Source organism: Bombina bombina, chromosome 8 (genome assembly GCF_027579735.1).
Source record: "Bombina bombina isolate aBomBom1 chromosome 8, aBomBom1.pri, whole genome shotgun sequence".
Lineage (NCBI taxonomy): Eukaryota > Metazoa > Chordata > Amphibia > Anura > Bombinatoridae > Bombina > Bombina bombina.
In genome coordinates this window covers 277321578-277333912 of record NC_069506.1, presented here as the reverse complement: position 1 = coordinate 277333912, position 12335 = coordinate 277321578, and the positions used below count along the sequence as shown (strand labels likewise).

At 43.8% G+C, this 12335-nt stretch overlaps 1 protein-coding gene and 1 long non-coding RNA gene across 2 annotated transcripts in view; one reads left to right on the top strand and one right to left on the bottom strand.

The window, feature by feature from the left end:
* Positions 1-8352: 8352 nt before the first annotated feature.
* Positions 8353-9925, bottom strand: LOC128638199 (uncharacterized). Its single transcript, XR_008399061.1, has 2 exons — positions 9408-9925; positions 8353-9319 (listed from the first exon to the last, which is right to left on the bottom strand). It is a non-coding gene; the product is annotated as an uncharacterized LOC128638199 (long non-coding RNA).
* Positions 9926-10059: 134 nt separating this feature from the next.
* The window catches only part of SIK3 (SIK family kinase 3), a 772688-nt gene continuing 770412 nt past the window's right edge, over positions 10060-12335 (top strand). The window contains exon 1 of the mRNA XM_053691386.1: positions 10060-10254. Coding sequence (XP_053547361.1) covers positions 10102-10254 — 153 coding nt within the window. The 5' untranslated portion in view covers positions 10060-10101. The remainder of the gene's footprint in view (positions 10255-12335) is intronic.

Genomic DNA, 12335 nt, shown 5'->3' with positions numbered 1-12335 from the left:
AATTCTGAAAAAAATATTGGGGAAGGAGTGTCCCAGTAATCCCCTTTGAGAAAAATGTGGCATTTGCATTCTACTGACTCAACAGAAAATAGGGCTGGTCTTCATATTTTTCCAGGGCTGCTTTTTATTCCCAGTCCAGCCCTGGCTAAGGATGTTCCTCAGAGTACAGTATGTTTTGAGCACAATTGTTCAAGATGAGAACTAGCAGCAGTATAACACGCAATCTAGATAATAGAATATTTTTTCAAAAGTTAGTGGCAAGTTCTTTTTAAGAAACAGAAGCATCTCTGCATTTTCTATAAGTCTGTTTCTGCTATCAGAAAGGACATTTGCCACTAAGCTGGACAGTCTGGACAGTCTTTCACTTTTCACACTACTGCATGGGGCAGAAAGATATTTTTGGGCAATTTTAGCCAGAGCTGGAAATCTCAGTTTATTAACTGCCCAGTACTTCAGGGGTTTGCCTGAACAAGGTACAGAGGTCTCTCCCAGGTAGGCTTCCAGCTGTATAGTAGCGGCTTTTGGAGCACTGCTCTGACATACAATAATACAAATAACAGCAATTTGTATTGGCAGAACAGAAGTGAACAAGTTTTAATTAAATCTCTACTCCAGCTTAAAATGAAATTGGAACATGCAGTTTGAAAAATGTCACAAGATGGTGTATGGGTAGGAAGTGGAGGCATCGGTTTAAGTATCGGTGCATTTGCACAAGTACAAGTACTCATGCAAATACTTGGTATCGGCACTGATACCGATACTAGTATCGGTGCAACCCTAAAATCAACTAAACTAAATTACAAAAAACAAACAAACACTAAATTACAAAAAATAAAAAAAGATTACAAGAATTTTAAACTAATTACACCTACTCTAAGCCCCCTAAAAAAATAACAAAGCCCCCCAAAATAAAAAAATGCCCTACCCTATTCTAAAATAAAAAGTTAACAGCTCTTTTACCATACCAGTCCTTAAAAGGGCCTTTTGCGGGGCATGCCCCAAAGAAATCAGCTCTTTTGCATTTAAAAAAAAACATACAATCCCCCCCACACATTACAACCCACCACCCACATACCCCTAATCTAACCCAAACCCCCCTTAAAAAACCTAACACTAAGCCCCTGAAGATCTCCCTACCTTATCTTCACCACGCCGGGTATCACCGATCCGTCCAGAAGAGGGTCCGAAGTCTTCATCCTATCCGGCAAGAAGAGGTCCTCCAGAGGGTCCGAAGTCTTCATCCTATCCGGCAAGAAGAGGACATCCAGACCGGTAGACATGTTCATCCAGGCGGCGTCTTCTATCTTCATCCATCCGGCGCGGAACCATCTTAAAGCAGCCGACGCGGATCCATCCTCTTCTTCCGGTGACTCCCGACAAATGAAGGTTCCTTTAAGTGACGTCATCCAAGATGTTGTCCCTCAAATTCCGAATGGCTGATAGGATTCTATCAGCCAATCGGAATTAAGGTAGGAAAAATCTGATTGGCTGATTGAATCAGCCAATCAGATTCAAGTTCTATCCGATTGGCTGATCTAATCAGCCAATCAGATTGAGCTCGCATTCTATTGGCTGATCGGAACAGCCAATAAAATGCGAGCTCAATCTGATTGGTTGATTGGATAAGCCAATCGGATTGAACTTGAATCTGTTTCAATCAGCCAATCAGATTTTTCCTACCTTAATTCCGATTGGCTGATAGAATCCTATCAGCCAATCGGAATTCGAGGGACGCCATCTTGGATGATGTCACTTAAAGGAACCTTCATTTGTCGGGAGTCGCCGGAAGAAGAGGATGGATCCGCGTCGGCTGCTTCAAGATGGTCCCGCTCCGCGCCGGATGGATAAAGATAGAAGACGCCGCCTGGATGAACATGTCTACCGGTCCGGATGTCCTCTTCTTGCCGGATAGGATGAAGACTTCGGACCCTCTTCTGGACCTCTTCTTGCCAGATAGGATGAAGACTTCGGACCCTCTTCTGGGCGGATCGGTGATACCCGGCGTGGTGAAGATAAGGTAGGGAGATCTTCAGGGGCTTAGTGTTAGGTTTTTTAAGGGGTGTTTGGGTTAGATTAGGGGTGTGTGGGTGGTGGGTTGTAATGTTGGGGGTATTGTGTGTTTTTTTTAAATGCAAAAGAGCTGATTTTTTTGGGGCATGCCCCGCAAAAGGCCCTTTTAAGGGCTGGTAAGGTAAAAGAGCTGTTAACTTTTTATTTTAGAATAGGGTAGGGCATTTTTTTATTTTGGGGGGCTTTGTTATTTTTTAGGGGGCTTAGAGTAGGTGTAATTAGTTTAAAATTCTTGTAATCTTTTTTTATTTTTTGTAATTTAGTGGGTTTTTTTTTTTTTGTAATTTAGTTTAGTTGATTTAATTGTAGATAATTGTAGATAGTTTAGTTAATTAATTTATTGATAGTGTAGTGTTAGGTTTAATTGTAACTTAGGTTAGGATTTATTTTACAGGTAATTTTGTAATTATTTTAACTAGGTAGCTATTAAATAGTTATTAACTATTTAATAGCTATTGTACCTAGTTAAAATAATTACAAAGTTGCCTGTAAAATAAATATAAATGCTAAAATAGCTACAATATAATTATCTGTTATATTGTAGCTATATTAGGGTTTATTTTACAGGTAAGTATTTAGCTTTAAATATGATTCATTTATTTAATAAGATTTATTTTATTTTGTTAGATTTAAATTAAATTTAACTCAGGGGGTGTTAGGGTTAGACTTAGCTTTAGGGGTTAATACATTTATTAGAGTAGCGGCGAGGTTCGGTCGGCATATTAGTGGTTAATACTTAAAGTTAGGTGTTGGCGATGTTAGGGAGGGAAGATTAGGGGTTAATACTATTTATTATAGGGTTTTTGAGTCGGGAGTGAGGCAGTTTAGGGGTTAATACATTTATTATAGTGTTGGCAAGGTCCGGTCGGCAGATTAGAGGTTAATAAGTGTAGTTAGGTAGCGGCGACGTTGGGGGGGCAGATTAGGGGTTAATAAATATAATATAGGGGTCGGCGATGTTAGGGGCAGCAGATTAGGGGTACATAGCTATAATGTAGGTTGCGGCGGTGTACGGAGCGGCAGATTAGGGGTTAATAATAATATGCAGGGGTCAGCGATAGCGGGGACGGCAGATTAGGGGTTAATAAGTGTAAGGTTAGGGGTATTTAGACTCGGGGTTCATGTTAGGGTGTTAGGTGCAGACTTAGGAAGTGTTTCCCCATAGGAAACAATGGGGCTGCGTTAGGAGCTGAACGCTGCTTTTTTGCAGGTGTTAGTTTTTTTTTACAGGTACATTTTTTAAGCTGGCCGCGTCCGTAAGCAACGCTGGTATTTAGAGTTGCAGTGGCGGTAAATTATGCTCTACGCTCCCTTTTTGGAGCCTAACGCAGCCCTTCAGAGAACTCTAAATACCAGCGTTGTTTAACTCCTTAACGACACGAGTCGTACAGGGTACGTCGCACATAACCTGGTCTTTAAAGACCAGCGACGTACCCTGTACGACTTTGGGGATTAAAGCGGCTGGAAGCGATCCTGATCGCTTCCAGACGCTTTACGGTTATTGCAGTGATGCCTCGATATCGAGGCATCCTACAATAAAAATTTTCCCCCATCCAATGCAGAGAGAGCCACTCTGTGGCCCTCTCTGCACCGGCATCGATGGCCGCAATCGTTGGTGGATGGGAGCTGACCGTGGGAGGCGGGTGGGCAGCCATCGATGAAAAACTGAAGAGAGAGGGGGGCGGGATCGGGGTTGCATTCACAGGGGGCGGCGGGTGGGCACGTTCACGGGGAGGGAGCGGGTGGGAACCGCTACACTACAGCAAAAACATTATATAAGAGTGGCAGTAAGGGGGGTAAAATCCCTAACAAGAGTAAATCTAAGGGATCTGGGAGCGGGTGGGGGATTGGTCTGTGGGGGGGGGGAAGCTACACTACAGAAAAAATGAATTTTTAAAAAAACAAAAAACACATTTGTATTTGGTAGAGGTGGAGGGTTAGAGAGCTGTTTGGGGGGGATCAGGGAGGTTGGGGGCTAAGGGGGGATCCTACACAGCTGCATATGTAAATATGCTATAATTTTTTTTTACAATTTTAAATATACCTTTTATTTTAGTACTGGCAGACTTTCTGCCAGTACTTAAGATGGCGGGGACAATTGTGGGATGGGGGAGGGAAGAGAGCTGTTTGGGAGGGATCCTGGGGTGTGATGTGTCAGGTGGGAGGCTGATCTCTACGCTAAAGCTAAAATTAACCCTGCAAGCTCCCTACAAATGACCTAATTAACCCCTGCACTGCTGGGCATAATACACGTGTGGTGCGCAGCGGCATTTAGCGGCCTTATAATTACCAAAAAGCAACGCCAAAGCCATATATGTCTGCTATTTCTGAACAAAGGGGATCTCAGAGAAGCATTTAGAATCATTTATGCCATAATTGCACAAGTTGCTTGTAAATAATTTCAGTGAGAAACCTAAAGTTTGTGAAATATTTGGGAAAAAGTGAACAATTTTTTTTATTTGATTGCATTTGGTGGTGAAATGGTGGCATGAAATATACCAAAATGAGCCTAGATCAATATTTTGGGATGTCTTCTAAAAATAAATAAATTACATGTCAAGGGTTAATCTGGGATTCCTGAAAGATATCAGTGTTCCAATGTAACTAGCGCTAATTTTGAAAAAAAGTGGTTTGGAAATAGCAAAGTGCTACTTGTATTTATGGCCCTATAACTTGCAAAAAAAACAAAGAACATGTAAACATTGGGTATTTCTAAACTCAGGACAAAATTTAGAAACTATTTAGCATGGGAGTTTTTTGGTGATTGTAGATGTGTAACAGATTGTGGGGGTCAAAGTTAGAAAAAGTGTGTTTTTTTCCATTTTTTCCTCATATTTTATCATTTTTTTAAAGTAAATGATAAGATATGATGAAAATAATGGTATCTTTAGAAAGTCCATTTAATGGCGAGAAAAACTGTATATAATATGTGTGGGTACAGTAAATGAGTAAGAAGAAAATTACAGCTAAACACAAACACCGCAGAAATGTAAACATAGCCCTGGTCCTTCAGGGAAAGAAATTGAAAAATGGCCTTGGTTCCTAAGGGGTTAAAAGGTGCGGGGGGAAAAAAACACGCGTAGCTAACGCACCCCTTCTAATGCAAAACTCTAAATCTAGGTGTAGGTTTTTTAAAAAATGGAAAAATATAATCTTAGATTTCCCAGAAGAAAGTCAGAGACAGCTAATTGTGCCATTTAGGGGACTATTTACCTTGAAACAGCATTTGCAAACAACAAGTTTCCTAGATAAAGAGGCAACAAGACAAGAAGTAGAGGAGGCAGGGTCCTTTTTTTTTTTTTTTTTAGTTTTGTTTTTGTGGTTGTGTTTGTTTGTCTGGTTTTAGGAAAATTTAATAAAACAGCCAACAGCATAAGAATACATTAAGTGGAGAGCGTATGGCTTTTGATAAGTTTCAAGTTTAGTGATTAAGAGGATGTTTTAAATTCAGCCTCTCTCAGTTTCTTTTTCCTCTATGTGTTTATTTTTGTGGAAATTTTGTCAAGATGAAAAAGGAATGTATTATTTATTACGCACATATTCAATATGTTAGCGGAACAGAAAATGTGAAATTAATTAAATTCATTATCGCTCTATCAATCTGCTTTGTTTTTGTCCTGATAACATTGTTATGCTGTTGATTTATAAATAAACAAAACAAAAAAAAACACTGTGTCAATGAATGTGTAAGCCTGTGTATGTGTATATGTGTAGGCCTGTGTAAAAGTGTAAGTCTGTGTCAGTAAATTTGTAAGCCTGTTTCAGTGTATGTGTGAATGTGTACACCTGTGTCAGTGTATGTGTAAGCCTGTGTCAGTGAATGTGTAAGCCTGTGTCAGTGTATATGTAAGCCTGTGTCAGTGAATGTGTAAGCTTGTGAGTGTCAGTGAATGTGTAAGCCTGTGAGTGTAAGTGAATGTGTAAGCCTGTGTCAGTGAATGTGTAAGCCTGTGACAGTGTATGTGTAAGCCTGTGTCAGTGAATGTGTAAGCCTTTGTCAGTGTGTGTGAATGTGTAAGCCTGTGTACGTGTATGTGTGAAGGTGTAAGCCTGTGTCAGTGTATGTGTGAATGTGTAAGCCTGTGCCAGTATATGTGTAAGCCTGTTAATATTAGTGTATGTGTAAGCTTGTGTCAGTGTATGTGTAAGCCTGTGAGTGTAAGTGAATGTGTAAGTCTGTGTATGTGTGAATGTATAAGTTTGTATAAGTGTATGTGTAAGCCTGTGTCAGTGAATGTGTAAGCCTGTGTACGTGTGAATGTGTAAGCCTGTGTCAGTGTATGTGTGAAGGTGTAAGCCTGTGCCAGTGAAGGTGTAATCCTGTGCCAGTGAATGTGTAAGCCTGTGTCCGTGTATGTGTGAATGTGTAAGTTTGTATAAGTGTATGCGTAAGCCTGTGTCAGTGAATGTGTAAGCCTGTGAGTGTCAGTGAATGTGTAATCCTGTGTCAGTGTCTGTGTGAAGGTGTAAGCCTGTGAGTATAAGTGTAAGCCTGTGTCAGTGAATGTGTAAGCCTGTGACAGTGTATGTGTAAGCCTGTGTCAGTGTATGTGTTAATGTGTAAGCCTGTGTACGTGTATGTGTGAAGGTGTAAGCCTGTGTACGTGTATGTGTGAATGTGTAAGCCTGTGCCAGTATATGTGTAAGCCTGTTAATATTAGTGAATGTGTAAGCCTGTGTCAGTGAATGTGTAAGCCTGTGTCAGTGAATGTGTAAGCCTGTGTCAGTGTATGTGTAAGCCTGTGTCAGTGAATGTGTAAGCCTGTGTCAGTGAATGTGTAAGCCTGTGTCAGTGTATGCCTGTGAGTGTCAGTGAATGTGTAAGCCTGTGTCAGTGTATGTGTAAGCCTGTGTCAGTGTGTGTAAATGTTTAAGCCTTTTAGTGAATGTTCAAGTATGTGTCAGTGTATTTGTGAATGTGTAAGCCTTTGTCAGTGTATTTGTAATTCTGTAAGCCTGTGTCAGTGTATATGTAAGCCTGTGTTAGTGTATGTGTAAGCTTGTGTCAGTGTATGTGTAAATGTGTAAGCCTGTGTCAGTGTATGTAAATGTGTAAGCCTGTATCAGTGTATGTGTAAGCCTGCGAGTATAACGTGTATGTGTAAGCCTGTGTCAGTATATGTGTGAATGTGTAAGCCTGTGTCAGATTACTGCTGACAAGCTGAAACGAGTCAGACAGGTCGTGCTGTTCACCATGTCTTAGGATTTTTACCCTCACAATGATTTTACTGCAACCTGGAATAAAGTAATGTTTATATATTTACAGTCCAGCTCTGCAGTGTCTTTTCTTCCCTTCTGGACTGTTTTGGATGTCAGTAAATGTGTAAGCCTGTGTCAGTGTATGTGTAAGCCTGTGTCAGTGTATGTGTAAGCCCGCGTCAGTGTATGTGTAAGCCCGTGTCAGTGTATGTGTGAATGTGTAAGCCTGTGTCAGTGTATGTGTAAATGTGTAAGCCTGCGTCAGTGTATGTGTAAGCCTGTGAGTATAAGTGTATTTGTAAGCCTGTGAGTGTCAGTGAATGTGTAAGCATATGTCAGTGTATGTGTAAGCCTGTGTCAGTATATGTGTGAAGGTGTAAGCCTGTGAGTTCAGATTACGGCTGACAAGCTGAAACGTGTTAGACAGATTGTGCTGTTCACGTTTTAGGATTTTTACCCTCATAATGATTTTACTGCAACCTGGAATAAAGTAATGTTTTTATATTTAAAGTAGAGCTCTGAAGTGTTTTTTCTTCCCTTCTGGACTCTGTGTATGTGTAAGCCTGTGAGTGTCAGTGTATGTGTAAGCCTGTGTCAGTGTATGTGTAAATCTGTGAGTGTCAGTGAATGTGTAAGCCTGTGTCAGTGTATGTGTAAGTCTGCGTCAGTGCATATGTGCACTAGGTGCTATGAAAGCTGTGTTTGGAAGAGAAAATGAGCCTATGAGAGTGAGCGTGCAGTGTGTGAAGAATGGCGGCATGCAAGTTGTGTGCATGGAGAATGGAATATGAATGGTTGACTCAATAACCGTGTTAATGACACTGCAGGAATAACACACCATTCTGTGCGTTATGTGTGTTAAGGAAGTTTAATAAAATAACTGCATAAAAATTTCACGTATAAAGCATAAGTTTGAAAATTGAATTAAAAATGTTAAAAAGCAAGCAAGCTATAGGTCATCAGTGATAATTATTACAGCTTCAAATATAGGATAATGGAAAGAATGTGAAGTAGCTCAAAATGAATTTCGTTTGAAACAAATAGGGCAGTTAACTAACGTGAGACAAAATGAAAATTCTAAAATTCCTGAAACAAAAATTTATTCTGAAACCAAAACTTTTGCTGTGCAAATAATGACCCCCAGTCCTGGTGATAATGACTCCCGGTTCTGGTGATAAGGTTCTGGTGATAATAACCCCCGGTTCTGGTGATAATGACCCCAGTTATGGTGATAATGATCACTGGTTCTGGTGATAACCTCTAGTTCTGGTAATAATCACCTCCGGTGCTGCTAATAATGACCCCCAGTTCTGGTGATAATGACCCCCCAGTTCTAATGATAATCACCTCTAGTTATGGTGATGATGATGCCTGTTTCTGGTGATAATGACCCCCGGTTATGGTGATAATAACCTCCTGTTCCGGTGATAATGACCTCCAGTTCTGGTGATAATGACCACTGCTTCTGGTGATAACCACCTCCAGTTCTGGTAATAATCACCTCCGTTTCTGGTTATAATGACCTTTGGTTCTGGTGATAGTGACCTCCAGTTCTGGTGATAATGACCCCCCAGTTATGGTGATAACGACCCCCGGTTCTTGTGATAATGACCTCTGGTTCTGGTAATAATCACCTCCAGTTCTGGTGATAATGACCCCCGGTTCTGGTGATAATGACCACCGGTTCTGTGATAATAAAGCCCGGTTCTGGTATTGGTAATAATGAACCCCATTTGTGTTATAATAACCCCGGGTTTTGGTAATAATGACCCCCGGTTCTGTGATAACACCCGGTTCTCTTTATAATGACACCCGGTGCTGGTAATAATCACTTCCGGGCTCTGGTAATAATAACCCCCGGTTCTGTGATAATGACCACCAGTTATGGTGATAATGACCACTGGTTCTGGTGATAACCCCTAGTTCTGGTAATAATCACCTCCGGTTCTGCTGATAATGACCCCCAGTTCTGGTGATAATGACTCCCCAGTTCTGGTGATAATCACCTCTAGTTATAGTGATAATGATGCCTGGTTCTGGTGATAATGACCTCTGGTTCTGGTGATAATAACCCCCTGTTTCGGTGATAATAACCTCTGGTTCTGGTGATAATAACCCCCTGTTTCGGTGATAATAACCTCCGGTTCTGGTGATAATGACCCCCAGTTCTGATGATAATGACCACTGATTCTGGTGATAACCACCTCCAGTTCTGGTAATAATCCCCTCCGGTTCTGGTTATAATGACTTTTCGTTCTGGTGATAGTGACCCCCCAGTTATGGTGATTACGACCCCCGGTTTTGGTGATAACCCCCGGTTCTGATGAAAATGACTTCTGGTGATAACTGCTGGTTCTGGTAATAATCACCTCCAGTTCTGGTCATAATGACCACTGGTTCTGGTGATAATGACCACCGGTTTTGGTGATAATAACCCCCGGTTCTGTGATGATAACCCCGGGTTGTGGTATTGGTAATAATGAACCCCGGTTGTGTTATAATAACCCCGGATTTGGTAATAATGACCCCCGGTTCTGTGATAACACCCGTTCTGGTTAAAATCACCTCCCGGTTCTGGTAATAATAACCCCCGGTCCTGTGATAATGACCCACGGTTCGGTCACCATACGCGGTCCCTGTCAGTAAGTACCAGCTGTCGTTCACACACAGCCGCTCTTCAGCGTACAGGTTCCGCCCATACAAGTCTCCGCCTACTCCGGATTACAGCCAGCCCTCCTGTCATGTGACCACTCCCATGTGACGTCATTGTACTCCGCCTCGTGACGTAAGGCCGCGGTGTCTGCCGGTCGCACCGGGACTCTCTTAAACAAGATGGCGGCTGTTGGCCCCGGGGGCCCCGTCCCTCAGTTACCCCCGCACCGCGCCGCTCCTGCCCGTATCGGGTGTTATGAAGTGGAGCGCACCATCGGCAAAGGCAACTTCGCAGTAGTTAAGCTCGCCACGCACATCGTCACCCGGGCCAAGGTAAGTGCCAGGGGGCTTGGGGGCCGTGTGTCTAGGGAAGCTCTACTGGAGGCCGGGGAGGCATAGGTCTCGGGAGCTGGGGACAATCAGGTCTAGTGGATGGATGGTGGCTGAGCCCCTGGGTGAATTCAGTACCGACTGAGGTCCATGGTGTGTTGGGGATGCAGAGGATATCCAGAGTATCCAAGTGGTACTGAAGTCCAGGGGTGGCTGGAGGTGCTAGGATAAGTGAGATCCAGGGTTGGCTGCAGGTGCTTGATAAGTGAAATCCAGCGATGGCTGAAGTTCCTGGGATACCTGAGATCCAGTGTTGTCTGAAGGAGATAGGATGACTGAGATCCAGGGTTGGCTGGAGGTGCCAGGATGACTGAGATCCAGGGTTGGCTGGAGGTGCCAGGATGACTGAGATCCAGGGTTGGCTGGAGGTGCCAGGATGACTGAGATCCAGGGTTGGCTGGAGGTGCCAGGATGACTGAGATCCAGGGTTGGCTGGAGGTGCCAGGATGACTGAGATCCAGGGTTGGCTGGAGGTGCCAGGATGACTGAGATCCAGGGTTGGCTGGAGGTGCCAGGATGACTGAGATCCAGGGTTGGCTGGAGGTGCCAGGATGACTGAGATCCAGGGTTGGCTGGAGGTGCCAGGATGACTGAGATCCAGGGTTGGCTGGAGGTGCCAGGATGACTGAGATCCAGGGTTGGCTGGAGGTGCCAGGATGACTGAGATCCAGGGTTGGCTGGAGGTGCCAGGATGACTGAGATCCAGGGTTGGCTGGAGGTGCCAGGATAACTGAGATCCAGGGTTGGCTGGAGGTGCCAGTATAACTGAGATCCAGTGATGGCTATAGGTGCAAGGATAACTGAGATCCAATGATGTCTGAAGGTGCTAGGATAACTGAGATCCAGGGTTGGCTGGAGGTGCCAGGATAACTGAGATCAAGTGATGGCTGGAGGTGCTAGGATATTTGAGATGCAGTGATGGCTGAAGGTCCTAGGATAACTGAGATCCAGTGATGGCTGAAGGTCCTAGGATAACTGAGATCCAGTGATGGTTGAAGGTCCTAGGATAACTGAGATCCAGTGATGACTGAAGGTGCTAGGATAACCGAGATCCAGGGTTGGCTGGAGGTGCCAGGATAACCGAGATCCAGTGATGGCTGAAGGTGCTAGGATAACTGAGATCCAGTGATGGCTGAAGGTGCTAGGATATTTGAGTTCCAGTGATGGCTGAAGGTCCTAGGATAACTGAGATCCAGTGATGGCTGGAGGTGCCAGGATAACTGAGATCCAGGGTTGGCTGGAGGTGCCAGGATAACTGAGATCCAGTGATGGCTGAAGGTGCTAGGATATTTGAGATCCAGTGATGGCTGAAGGTTCTAGGATAACCAAGATCCAGTGATGGCTGGAGGTGCTAGGGTAACTGATATCCAGTGATGGCTGAAGGTGCTAGGGTAACTGAGATCCAGTGATGGCTGAAGGTGCTAGGATAACTGAGATCCAGGGGGTGGCTGGAGATGCTAGGATAACTGAGTTGGTCCAGGGGTGGCTGGAGATGCTAGGATAACTGAGTTGGTCCAGGGGTGGCTGGAGATGCTAGGATAACTGAGTTGGTCCAGGGGTGGCTGGAGATGCTAGGATAACTGAGTTGGTCCAGGGGTGGCTGGAGATGCTAGGATAACAGATTTAGGGGTGGCTGTAAGTGCTAGGATAACTGAGATCCAGGGGTGGCTGAAGGTGCTAGGATAAGTGAAGTTCAGGTTAGGCTGGAGGTGCTAGGATAACTGAGGTCCAGGGGTGGCTGGAGATGCTAGGATAACTGAGTTGGTCCAGGGGTGGCTGAAGGTGCTAGGATAACTGAGATCAAAGGGTGGCTGGAGATGCTAGGATAACTGAGGTCCATGGGTGGCTGGGATGCAGGGTATATTCAGTATGCTAGGACAACTGAGGTCCAGGTGACTTTGGGGATACACAACAGACTGGTGATGCTGAAAAGACTGTGATCCAGAATAGGCTAGGGATGCTGCATGCTGCCGAGACCAGGAATGATTTGGAGACCAAAGTCTCAGGGAGACTTGGGAATGCTG